Source organism: Microcaecilia unicolor, chromosome 6 (genome assembly GCF_901765095.1).
Source record: "Microcaecilia unicolor chromosome 6, aMicUni1.1, whole genome shotgun sequence".
Taxonomy (NCBI): domain Eukaryota; kingdom Metazoa; phylum Chordata; class Amphibia; order Gymnophiona; family Siphonopidae; genus Microcaecilia; species Microcaecilia unicolor.
The window spans coordinates 111,495,229-111,508,735 of record NC_044036.1 but is presented as its reverse complement, the minus strand read 5'-3'; the positions used below and the strand labels follow the sequence as shown (position 1 = coordinate 111,508,735).

At 45.4% G+C, this 13,507-nt stretch overlaps 1 protein-coding gene across 1 annotated transcript in view; it reads left to right on the top strand.

The window, feature by feature from the left end:
* Positions 1 to 783: 783 nt before the first annotated feature.
* The window catches only part of SLC30A7 (solute carrier family 30 member 7), a 94,042-nt gene continuing 81,318 nt past the window's right edge, over positions 784 to 13,507 (top strand). The window contains exons 1-2 of the mRNA XM_030206892.1: positions 784 to 928; positions 1,156 to 1,257. Of these exons, the coding sequence (XP_030062752.1) occupies positions 849 to 928; positions 1,156 to 1,257 (182 nt within the window). The 5' untranslated portion in view covers positions 784 to 848. The remainder of the gene's footprint in view (positions 929 to 1,155; positions 1,258 to 13,507) is intronic.

Below are 13,507 nucleotides of genomic sequence, written 5' to 3'. Positions count from 1 at the left end.
TGTGATATTGTATAAATAAGAATATGTTTTTGTTCCTAGGCATACATTCAAAGATTATAAAATCCTTTCAAGAAAGCCAGTTAATCGTTTAACTTATTAATGGAACATAACCACAATGTATGGTATGGTCGCATTTTCCATATGGTAATACTAGAACCCAGCTAAGGAACAGGTTATTTTGATCTAGTCTTCACTGGACCAAACTTGCTTTCCTTGCCATCACCATCCAACTGGATAGACAATGTTTTAAAAAGTGGAGGATAAAGGATTTTATTTTATTTTTTACATTTATATCTGACATTTTCCCAAGCAAACAGGTTCAATGTGGCTTACATTTTAAAATACAGTGAGACTGACAGAATAATAGAATTCAGTTATATCACCGGAGCACGTGGATGAATATATCTGAAACATTTAACAAAGTTGAGATTAGCATATATGCACAAGTGGGCATTTAAAAGTATGTCCTTTAATGATGCCATGTATTCAGAAATCATAGTCATAAGTATGGACAGTTATTCAAACATTATCATGTGCACACACCAGAACAGGCATCCATACACACATGGGTGACAGCTGCGTATAGGAGAGGGAAAGGGAGATAAACCAAATTGGCTTCAGTTATTGACGTCATGCGTCCCTGTTCTCAATCTTGGTCTTAATTACACGCACACTGGGACATACGTAGGTACGCACATTAGCGGAAGTAACTCTGATCCGCGATTGGCTAGTAAGGAGGGCGGGCGGAAGTGGTGGACTCCGAGACTGGAGGGGGGCGGGGGGAGAGAGGGGGTCGGAACCGCATTGCACCGGGTGGTGCTGCGCTGCGTCTCGGGCTCGTGCTAAAGATGTTGCCTCTGTCCATTAAGGACGATGAGTATAAGCCGCCCCGGTTTAACCTGCTGCGGAAGTTGTCGGGCTGGTTCAGGTGAGGGAGCTGCGGCACGCCTCGGGACCGTACTCTGCTTCAAGACCCTTGTCTGAGGGTGGCCTGTCATCTCCAACCACCCCAGCGTGAGGGTTAGGGGCTCGCCGCGAGCCGGTTACGTTAGCGTACGCCTGCAGAGGCTATTCCGTGCGCTGTCAGACTCGGATATCAGTGCAAAGGTGTGTTGCTTCTTGAGGATCGACCTTTCTGCTTGTATTTTTCTGCAGGGCTATCCTGAAGGATTCCACGTCCAGGAATTTGTTTTTCTTCCTCTGCTTGAACCTGTCTTTTGCCTTCGTGGAGCTGGTGTACGGGATTCTCAGTAACAGGTGAGGCTGGGCGGGGGAAGTACTTTAGTGACGCGAAGGAAGCGCTTGCCGGCCAGCTGCACTGCCACGTAGGGCTGGGCCCTCTTGAACCGAGAAGCCGGCATTGGTCTGTGCAAACCAGGCTCTTGGCTGCTTTCCTTTGTCCCGTCCTGCTCGAGGAATTTCCATTTGTTTTCCCCCGATGATGTGATACTAGTCTAGTGCCTTGTGAATCAGTAGTCACATTTTATATGTAAAACTGTGGATTCTTTCCTCTAGTGAGCTCGTGAGATTCCTAGACTAGTAACCATCTGTGGAGGTTATTGTTATTTAACAATTAAAAAAAATGTATGTTATAGGACCCGGTTTAAGATCTTGTGTTTCATTCCCAGTGTTCCTTAGCAGACCTGAATGAAGAATATTGCAGTGAGATGATAATGCTTACCAGCAAGTAAATGTTAAGTCTTTATGTGCTATTAACGAAGTGCTGTGTAACTTTGTAAAATAATTAAGAGCATAACTTTAAGTTGGGAACTGATTGCATAGCTGTACCTCCAGCGTTCTGTTTTGACTACTGTTAAATGGGTCCAGTGTTGATCAGTTTGAAGAGACGAGTACAGTTAACATACAGTATGCATAATGATTACTTTGGTTTTGGAAATAAGTTTTTATAAGAGCAATACTCTTTTTATTCTTCAAAATATCAACATATAGCCGTAATTCACACTTAGTTGCATGCCTTTTCACCTTGTTTAAAAAAAGAAGTTCTTTCAATTAGAACATTTACTTTAAAAAAAAGTATGCTGTGATAGTTTCATGCTGCATCTATAATTTAGATTTATCATGGTGCCTTAATGTATGGCTTCTCCTATGTTTTCCACTCATGCAGAGTCCATAAGATGTACTACCATGAATTTTTTGCACTGTGGGTCTTGGTATCCCAGCAAACAGCATTGATTTTTAATTTTCATGTGGTCTCTATGTTCTAAACTACCTCCTCCTCCTCCTCAAAGACAAAACGAGAAGAAATCATTAGTGCATCTGGTTCTGGATCTTCTCCTTAAACTGCATTTCCAGTTTTATACCTTCCTTTCTTCCCTGTGTAAAGTTCCATCAGTTCTTTCTACAAGCCTGGTATGCTTCCCCCCACCTCCATTATCTTTCAACAATCTCTATTAGTACTCGTATTTGTTTACATTTTATAGTACTGAAAATGGCAGACTTGGTATATAGTGGATGTTAGATCAGCTACTTTTCAATATTGTCTAGTTAGGCATCTGACTGATTTTTACAGTCTGTAGTGATGCTGCATTAACCCGTGAAACTGACCTCTGAATCTGAGAATGTAATTAGCCCAGTTTTACTACTGGTTTTTCTTGTTTCATGAAGTCATCTAGACTTATAAAACACATCTGTAGACCAGATTGAATTGTAGGAAAAAAATTCTTAAAAACTTAAATTTAGAATGCTGTGTCTGAAAGAAGTTAAATTTCACAATGGTGTCTTTGTACTAAGCTGCGCTAAAAAGTTGCTGGTGCTGCTGTCATCACTTCAGTTTTCCATGCACTGTTGCCACTTCTAGCATGGCAATAAAATAGCTTTGTTAATTTTTTTTTGTAATGGTCACACATTAATTTCCCCATTAGCGTGTGGCCCTTACCGCCACCTATTTAGAAGGTGGTAAGGGCTCCCATGCTCCTACTGCGCTAATCGGGAAGCTTGTGATAATGTGCCCACGCTAACCGATTAGTGTAGGCATGCCTACTCTGCCTCCCAGACACACCTCCTGCAGCAAAAAATAGCACACGCTGATGGCCAAACTACTGGAGGATGCCTCGGTACATTCTGTGGTAGTGCCCTTTTTACTGCGCAGTAGACCTACAATGTGGTCTGTGTAGCTTTGGATAGCTGTTAATTCATCTTTCTGTTTAGCATGTATATTTAACCTTTCCTGTCCACTGGTTTTAGCTCATTTGAGTTTACTTTATTTGAGAGTTTATAGCTCCTAAGTTTTGTGCCTTGTGAGTAAAAGCTAAGGAAGATTTGATCTGATTTATCAGTTTTTTTAGTTCTTCATTGGCCTAGGTTTTCTGTAGGACAGGATTTGTCGTTTGGCAGTAGATTTAATTTCTTCTAAAAAATTAAATTATGAAGCTTATTTTCAAAGCACATAGACTTACAAAGTTATATATGTTACTGTGGGGCTCATTTTCAAAAGAGAAAAACATCTAAAAAGTGGCATAAAGCAGCATTTGGATGTTTTTTCCCTCACAAAAACGTCCAAATCAGTATTTTTGAAACGTTTTTCTATGCTGTTCTTCTGCAGTGCATCCAAATCTCAAGGGGGCGTGGTAAGGGCAGGATTTGGTTGTTGCAGAGATTTGGACATTTTTCAGCCATAATGGAATAAAACAAAACCGTCCAGGACTTAAGCTAAGATGTTTTGAGATAGACCTGCTTTTATAACGAATAAGGCACCGAAAGGTGCCCTAAATGACCAGAAGAGCATTGGAGGGAATTGGGGGTTACCATAAGGCACAAAAAGGTGCCCTAAATGACCAGTTGACCACTGGAGGGAATCAGGGGTGACCCCTCAATACCCCTCCCAAGTGGTCACTGACCTCCCCCCCCCCCCCCCAAAAAAAAAATGTGATTAGAAATATGACTTACCGCCTCTATGACAGCCTCGAATGTTAGGTCTGTTAGTGCAGCATGCAGGTCCCTGGAGTAGTGTAGTGGTCGGTGTGGGGGACTCATGGCCCCATCTCCCTCTACCTGTCACACTTGTGGTGTAAACTGTGACCCCTCTCAGTCACCAAAACCCTGCTGTACCCACATATAGGTGCCCGTTCACCCATAAGGGCTATTGTAGTGGTGGCTTTCAAATTCTTAGATTATTTAGAAGTTGAGTGCTTATAAAGAGGGGTAGCATGCATTTACATCCTTCGTAGCTGATTGCAAATATACTCATAATTATATATTTAATTTTTGGAAGGTACCTCAAGCCTTGATCTCTGCCAGTCTGGTTTTCACACAGGGTGTAGCGCAGACTGTTTTAATCTCATTGCTGAATACTATGGGTTATGGGATTACATGTGCTTGATAAATCAGTCTAGTTAAGCACATCATTCTGCACAAGATGTTCTTTCATGCAGTTGCTTGGTCATGCTTCAAACTGGATTGTGGTTATCTAACAGACAAACATAGTTTTCATGAATTGTGTGACATCTGAGCCCAGGCATACTCACTACAGTACACTATTGCTCTTAGTTTTAATTAATATCTTTTGTGTTTGTTGGCTATGATCATTCGGTCTTTTGGGATCACAGGCTACGTGTATGCCAATGAAGCCCAGCTTGTTGTCTGTCTGGTAAAGGTTGCATGTGAAATAATAGCTAAATGAATTTTTGGCATCGATATCCAGCTGAATTGTGTGTGAGTACACTTGTCTTAACTGGCAAAAAGACTAAGGTCTTATAGGTTGGTTGCTACATAGTTGGATTATTGCAAGGCTTTGTATGTTGGCTTACTCAGTAAGGCACACAACGTTACTGCTACAGTGTGAGATTGTGGATTTAGTTCATCCCTGTCTCGGAAGTTTGAGGTGTTACATACAGGTACAGTAAGTAGTTTTCAGGGTCCCCGAGGTCTGTCTGTACCTGAGGCAGTGAAGTATCCAGCTGAATTGTGTGTGAGTACACTTGTCTTAACTGGCAAAAAGACTAAGGTCTTATAGGTTGGTTCCTACACAGTTGGATTATTGCAAGGCTTTGTATGTTGGTTTACTCAGTAAGGCACACAACGTTACTGCTACAGTGTGAGATTGTGGATTTAGTTCATCTCTGTCTCGGAAGTTTGAGGTGTTAAAATCACTGGGAGATCCACATTAATGCAAGGGAATGAAAATCATAAAATGTGCCTTCCAATCCCAGGATAATATCATGCATAATTGTTTTTATATATTCTACTTTGTTAATATGGTTATCGTGAGGAGCATGAGGAACAAAGTGGTCCTTAGTATCTCTAAGGGAAAAATTAATCTCTACAGGAGGTAGGCAATAATAAAATTTGTAAACATGTTCTACAGAGCACATCTTTTACCTGTGTCCAGAATATGCTGCTTCTGTGTTCTGAGAAATGACAATTGATCTGCTACAGCAGGCATGTAAAAAAAATTCCTTTCTCTGTCAGCTCTCATTTACAGAGAGACAGTAAATAAAACACTTCATTACATTAGCACTGAGCAACTCTCAAATGTAATTTCTTTCTAATAGATAAGACACACAAATTAAAGATCAGATCACTTTGTCCACCTGCTTTGGAATTATCATGGTATATAGATCTTATAAAAGGTGGCCTGAAATAACTCCTCCTTTTCTTAAACTCATACTAATTCTAAACTTTGATGCAAAATGAAATTAATCTTTGATGGGAAGTGAACCCCTAGTCCCTGATGCACCTGCATTACACAGGTCGTTGTTAATGTGCTGCTGTAATGTTTAAATGATATTGCTGTAGTGATAGCTTGGAAATCTGTCTAAAACCTGATATGAAATTTGAAATTTCTCTCTCTCAAATAAGCATATGTGAAAAAAGTAGTTTTGGAAATTAGACTGTATTTGTGTTTTGCCAAAATTGGCAAGGAGAGACAAAGATTAATTATACCAGTGTTAAATCATAAAGAAGTGGAACCTGTGCAGAGTGCCAAATTCAACACTGGCCACCTTGTTGAGCAGATTGGATGGACTGTGCAGGTCTTTATCTGTCAACATTTACTGTGTTGCTATGTAATATTAGCAAATGGTCTGATATGAGATTATAATAATGTAATGTAATATAGGTATTTTGCTTTTCAGAGACATAACCATTTGCTTTTCAGCTTATACCACTTTTAATATACAGTATTTTGTAATTTTGGTTTTAAATACAGTTCAGTAAGTTAGTAGGAAACTCATATTACCCAACTGCTAGAATGAAAACAATGGAGAAGTACTAATGGCACTTGCACTTTGTGCCTACTGGTGACACTGCAGACTCGTGCTTTGTATACAGTCGCTCTCACGCCACTCATCAAACATATAAATGGCAAGAGGCGTACTCACTCGCAAATGCGCAGTAGAGATCCTCTCTGTCCCACCCCCGTGTCAATACGTGATGACGGGGGCGTGACAGAGAGGGAACCTGCGCACCTGCGAGTGAGGGAACCGCCGTCGCCATCGCTCCCCCCCCAGGGTTGCCGCTAGCGCCGCCGCCACCCACCCTCAAACCGGCCCGGGTACCTGGCTTCACTATTCAAACCGCCGGAACGCAGCACACAGCTCATCTGAGCTGCCGTTGGCCTTCCTTACCTGCCTGTGTCCCACCCTCGCCAACGTTACGTCACACGAGGGCGGAACACACGCAGAGAAGAAGGCCGACGGCAGCTCAGATGAGCTGTGTGCTGCGTTCCGGTGGTTTGAATAGTGAAGCCAGGTACCCGGCCTGGGTGGAGGGGTGGCGGAGGGGACTCCGGGGGGGGGGGGGGGGGCTTTCAACCCCCCCTTCTTTTACTAGCCCGTTTTTACGGGCTCAACGGCTAGTTCTCACATATTCTGCTTCACACGCAGACACACATGCACAGTAGATAGTAACATAGTAGATGACGGCAGAAAAAGACCTGCACGGTCCATCCAGTCTGCCCAACAAGACAAACTCATATGTGCTACTTTTTGTGTATATCTTACCTTTATTTGTAACTGTCATTTTCAGGGCACAGACCGTGCAAGTCTGCTTAGCACTATCCCCGCCTACCAACCACCAGCCCCACCTCCCACCACTGGCTCTGGCACAGACCGTATAAGTCTGCCCATGTCGCGTTCTCGAGGGCCTTGGCATCCTGTCAGGTCCTCGAGGCAGGACTGGAGTTCGTGAGCCCTTGGGCCACTGCCGAGGAGCGGCAGTGGCAGGCAAGACCACCTTGGAACTGGATACCCAGAAGAGCAGTACTGGAACTCTGGACTGGAGTAGTACAAGGCAGGCAACTAGAACAGACGAAACAGGAACAGCTTCACCTGCACTTAGCCACCATTCCTCCGGAGTTGAGCTCCGAAGTGCAGGTGGCCGGCAGGACTTGCAGGATAAGGCAGGAACTGAAGATCCAGAGGACCCACCCTGGGTCTGGGATACACGAGGGAGACAGGGCACGGAACTAGACTAGGACTAAAAGCTGCACGCAGCCGCTAAGCCAGAACACAAGACAGACTGTGAAGACAAGACGTACAAGAGCTTAGCAGGAGCAAGGACTAGGGCAACGTGCAAGCTAGGCAGAAGGGGAATCAGGGAATACCCACCGGGAAACCCACTAGCTAAGTAGCAGCAGGATACAGGATCAACACAATGGATATACACACTAGCTAGACAGAGACAGGATTCAGGATATATACTCAGGATATACATTAGCTAGGCAGAGCGGGAAACCGGGAAACCCTAGCTAAGCACAAACAGGTTTAAGGGTCTTGGGCAGGCAGCAGAGCAAACAGAGTAAACCAGGAATATCAGGCCAAGGGTCGTAGGCGGGCAGCACAGCAAACAGAGTAACCAGGAAGAACAGGCCAAGGGTCTTGGGCTGGCAGCAGAGCAAACAGATTAACCAGGAATAACAGGCCAAGGGTCTTGGGCAGGCAGCATAGCAAACAGGGTAACCAGGAATATCAGGCCAAGGGTCTTTGGGCAGGCAGCAGAGCAAACAGAGTAAACCAGGAATACAGGCCAAGGGTCTGAAGCCACAGCCGTTCCACACACTGACTGGGGAACTCACAAAGGCTGAGGCTTCGCATACAGACAGAGAACAAACCCGGACAAAGGCTTCACCCCAAACACAGGGTAAGCCAGGAACAGAGGCTTCACCCCAACACAGGGTAAGCCAGGAAGGACCTGCAGCCCATAGACAGACAGTGGCAGGGAAGACCCCCCATGGAAGGACAACAGACACAGAAAGAAGCTGGGCAGGAACCCAGAGAGAGGCTAAACAGAAGTGCAGCAGACACTTACTAACCTGACCTGGCCTAAGAGCATAACACTATTCAAAGGCCGCGACTGCAAGCACAGCACTTCCTTATGAAGGCTCTCACTGATGAGTCACCAGCAGCAGGACATAAGCAGGAAGTACACTGACCCCAAAGAGAGGTTTGACACACATAGGAAGTGAGCCCACAGGAAAGACAAGCAGGAGCCATCTTGGAAGCTGGCACAGAGCTGGTGGCAGCCATCTTAGATGCTGGCTCCCTAGAGAGGCATAGCCCACACAGGTGAGGTCTAGTGAAGCAATCAGCACACCCGGACAGAGACAAGACTAACACAAAGTCAGACAGAAGCCAGCAGAGCTGCTGACCCCCAGAAAGAAGGTAAAGTTGAGGGTGGTCACGGCCACAAACGTGACAGCCCAGCACTAACCCTGCCTCACACCACCAGCTCTGGCACAGACAGTATAAGTCTGCCCAGCACTATCCCCGCCTCCCAACCACCAGCTCCGCCTCCCACCACCAGTTCTGCCACCCAATCTCGGCTAAGCTCCTGAGGATCCATTTCTTCTGAACAGGATTCCTTTATGTTTATCCCACGCATATTTGAATTCCGTTACCGTTTTCCTCTCCACCACCTCCCGCGGGAGGGCATTCCAAGCATCCACCACTCTCTCCGTGAAAAAATACTTCCTGACATATTTTTTGAGTCTGCCCCTCTTCAATCTCATTTCATGCCCTCTAGTTCTGCCGCCTTCCCATCTCCGGAAAAGGTTCGTTTGCGGATTAATAAATTTCAAATATTTGAACGTCTGTACCATATCACCCCTATTTCTCCTTTCCTCCAGGGTATACATGTTCAGGTCTGCAAGTCTCTCCTCATACGTCTTGTAACGCAAATCTCATACCATCCTCATAGCTTTTCTTTGCACCGCTTCAATTCTTTTTACATCCTTAGCATGATACATGCACAGTAGATGATGTCAGATACGGACTAAAATGGCCCAGTAAAGTGGTTAGGGTTGTAGCTGGTACAGACAACAATTTTCTGCATGGAATTTGATATCTGTTTGGGAAATCTTGGCTCATCTATAGCTTAAGATCTTTCCAATATGATATGACTCATTGAAATGTGGGATAAATTTACTGTAAGGACAGAAAGTGATTTAACAGGGATTAATAAAATCATTTCTACTATGGAACAATAGAAGTTGAGTGTACATCTTCAATGTTCTTTTTCTCAGGGTTAAAATTGAAGTACATTCTAACATTGCTTCATGGAAATAATGCATAATAAACACACAGAAGGAAAGTGATACACTGTATAATATGGCCACCATGTAGCAAATAGTGGCAATATGCTACTTAACTAAAACTTTTCCTGCTGAAAAATAGGCTGGAAATGGTGAAACCTTTAGTGCAAATGACTGATAAGTCTTGACTTACAATTAATATGTATAGTTCAGTATTAAAGTATTTTTAAGGATGTAAAGTGGAGTAAGACTAATATGATGTGAAGAAATGATATGAGTGTCCGAAATTACAGAAGACTGTTTTCAGTAGTTCTTAAACTACCTGAAAGGCTCAGATAGAGCGAGACTTGGTTCTATTTCAGGGCTTTTTTTGTGGCTGAGGCATTTTTTTTGCTGTGCTTTGAGGTCACCTCCCAATAATAGGGTCTCGGTTCACTCCTCGGGTTTCATAATAGCAGGACACCTCTCCAGGTTCCATGAGTAGTGGACCAAAATTACCTCATGTTTTGGAAACACTAACACAGGTTACAAACTGGCGTTCTCCCATTCCATTGCAGATTTTTTCTTGGAATCCCCAAGTGTCAAGCAGTTCAAGCCACCTGCAAACACTTCATTTAGGCACAATAGAGAATGTCCCCATTTCAGACTGGGGAACGGGAAGTTATTCCATTTACTCTGTAGTTCCAAAGAAGGAGGATTCCTTCCACCTGGACTTCAAAAGAATCAGCAGAATGTTAGATTTCTTAATGGGAACATAACAATCAACCAAAAGGCACAGCAGCAGCAATCCAAGGAAGGACAAACACAGCAAGAGTTTATCCAAATGTCATCTTTAATGATAACCGGATCCAACCTGGCCAAGTGTCGGAAAAACCTTCGTCAGGGGTCACATAGGTTTCTACAGGAGTATTGTCAGGAAGTATTTTTTCACTGAAAGGGTGGTAGATCATGGAATGCCCTCCCGTGAGAGGTGATGGAGATGAAAACGGTAATGGAATTCAAACATTCTTGGGATAAACACAAATGAATCCTGTTTAGAAGGAATGGATCTACGGAATCTTAGCGGGGATTAGGTGGCCACGCCGGTAATTGGGAAGCAAAACCAGTGCTGGGCAGACCTATACGGTCTATGCCCTGATGATAACTGAATAGATGTGGATGGGCTGGAGTGTAAATTTTAAGGGGCTTTGATGTTAGCATCAGAACTTTTAGTACAAGAACAGTTCTGGGCAGACTTCTACGGTCTGTGCCCTGAGAATGGCAAGGAGAAATCAAACTCTGGTATACATATAAAGCATCACATACCATGTAAAATGAGTTTATCTTGTTGGGCAGACTGGATGGACCATTCATCTCTTGATCTGCCGTCATTTACTGTGTTACTGTGTAATATTCACAGATTCAATGCATGTACTGTAATACCTGTATAGAAAAAGCTCTGGTCTAATTCTAAAAGTTAGTAACCACCAAGTCCACGACAGGGGCCTTAGTGATTTTTGGCTCCAGCACTTGGCCCAATTGGTTAAAAGGTCCTGCAGTCGAACACTGGCAGCCCACCGTTAGTGTGGCCCTGGAGGAGTCAGCAAGGGTCACATTTTTGGGCTTCAAAAGGTGCAGAGCCTATTTTGGGCCCAGGGAAGGTTCCCTTAGCTTCTGAGGATGCTGGATAGGATTTGGAGCAACTCTCAGACTCCTCCTCTCCTGTGGATTTGGATTCGGCAGGCCTTCTACCACAAGAGGTGGAGGAGGAGTGATTCCTTGTGGTCTGGCTGTTAGGCAAGAGGAGGTCACAGACCCTTGCTATGCTCTGGCGGTCTGCAGTGGATCCCGCTGAGGGGGATCCATTCCTGTAGGGCCTGTTGTGCCTCCCCAAACATTTTCCCCTCCACAAAGTTCTCATCAAGATGATGATGGCGGGATGGACTCCTACATGGGGCTTAGGGCATTGGACCGTGTACACATCTTCGCTGCAGAGGACGTGGACGCCTTGGTCAAGCATGTTATGAAGGTCACGGCAGTTCCGGGACAGGGGGGTTCGGCCCTGAGGGAGGTCCATGACAAGAAGGTGGAGTAGCAGCTCCACTTAGCCCTTTCAACAAGTACTTCTAGCATTGAAGCCAGTATCTAGAGCTCTGTTGCGGTGTTTGCAGTAGTTGCCAGAGACTACTCATCTTGAGTTGGGCATGGCATTTCTGGCAGATGTCCTTTATGAACTCATCCGCTTAGCCTTCCGCTCTGTGGCAGCTTCGGTGGTTGGGCACCAGTGGCTGTTGCTCCACCACTGCATCGCCAATATGGCCTCGAAGGAGCTTTTTGGGGTCACTTGCTTTTTGGAGATTTGGAGAAGCTGGTGAAGGATGTGGGGAAGGCAAGGCCTTCTGGAGCTGAAAAGGAAAGGATCTCTGTGGGCCTCTGCTCCTCAGGAGCGCTCTAAAGGGGCAAGTTGCTTTCGTCCTGCCTGGTGTCCGGCAGCCCAGTTTGGGGATCAGAGCAGGCTCTTTACTCAGGTCCTTTCCGAGTCCCAAGTGTCCCAGCCCCGGAGGGGCCTCAGGCTGCTCTCTGCTGCTCGAAGTTCCTGTTGAGGATGCACCTGGCCCCTCATTGGCTCCAGTGGGAAGCAGGTTCTGTCTTTCACAACGAGTGGGCCTGCATTACCTCAGACCAGTAGGTCTTGGACGTAGTCAAATGGGAGTACTCCTTGGAGTTTGCCCATCTGGTTCTAGATGCTTTTATGGCTTCCCCCTATAGCCTGGTTCAAAAGCGCCAGGCTGTTGCTCTCACCCTTCAACACCTCTGTGAGTTGGGGTTGGTGGGACGTGTTCTACTAGCAGATCACAGCTTGGGATGGTATTTATTTTGTGGTCCCGAAAATGGGCGGTGCCTTTCACTACATCCTGGAACTCAAAGGGGTGAATGCTTGTCTGTGAGTCTAGCATTTCTGGATGGAAACTCCACGCTGGTGATTACTTCCGTGCGACTGGGAGAGTTCCTGACCTATTTGGACCCACAGAGGCCTATATTATTCCCAACTTCTCTCAGCACAGGCGGTATCTGCGCCTTTGTGTTCTGGGTCAGCATTTTCAGTTTCAGACCTTGCCTTTTGGCCTGGTTGCAGCACCCTTCACCTAACGTAATAGTGGTGGCGGCGGCGGCAGCATTCCTCTGTCAGGGCAAAAGGGTCCATCCCTACCTGGAAGATTGGCTGGCTGATTTGGGGCCAAATCGCCTCTGGAAGTCAGCGTGGTGACATTGCAGTTCATTGCCCTTCTGAAGTCGGTAGGCTGGGTGGTGAACCAGTCCAAAAGCCTTCTGGTGCCTTCTCAGCCCTAGAGTATTGGGGGGGGGGGGGGGGGGGGGGGGGGGGGGGGGGAGGGGAAATGTGTCTGCTTTGACATAGCCAAGAGAATGGTCTTCGGGTAGAATGAGCTGGGCAGATTCAGTTACAGGTGTTCTGGCTGTGCGAGCTTCTGGTCCCTCCTGTGTGGGATTATTTGCAGCTCCTCAGTTCTGTGGCCACAACGATTGAGGTGGTGCCTTGGGCGAGGGTGTACATGCGCCTTCTGCAGTGGGCCCTGCTATACCAGTGGGCACCAGTCTCACAGTACTTCCATTATCCTTCTGTCCAAAGTGAGTCTTAATCTTGCCTGTTGGGACAGTTTGGTTCCTCTGGATCCTTCTCAGTGGATTCTGGTCACCATGGATATGAATCTCCTTGACTCAGCAGCGCTTAGCTGAGTGCTACATACACAGTAATTGCACAATTGGTTGCCAGTAGATCTCAAGACCCTGATGAAGCCACATTTTTTGGAGAAATGGGTCCCGTTGGTTTATGCACAGCAGCATTAACTACACTGCTTTTGCTTTGAGTTTCGAAAACCACAGCTGATTTAAAAACCGACGCTTACATTCTGCGTTGTGGAAGTGATGTTTACAACTGCATTTCCTTTGTGAATTCATGTGGATTAGTTTCCTTGATCTGTTGAATACATTTTGACATTTTCTTTGCACTTTATTGGCAGA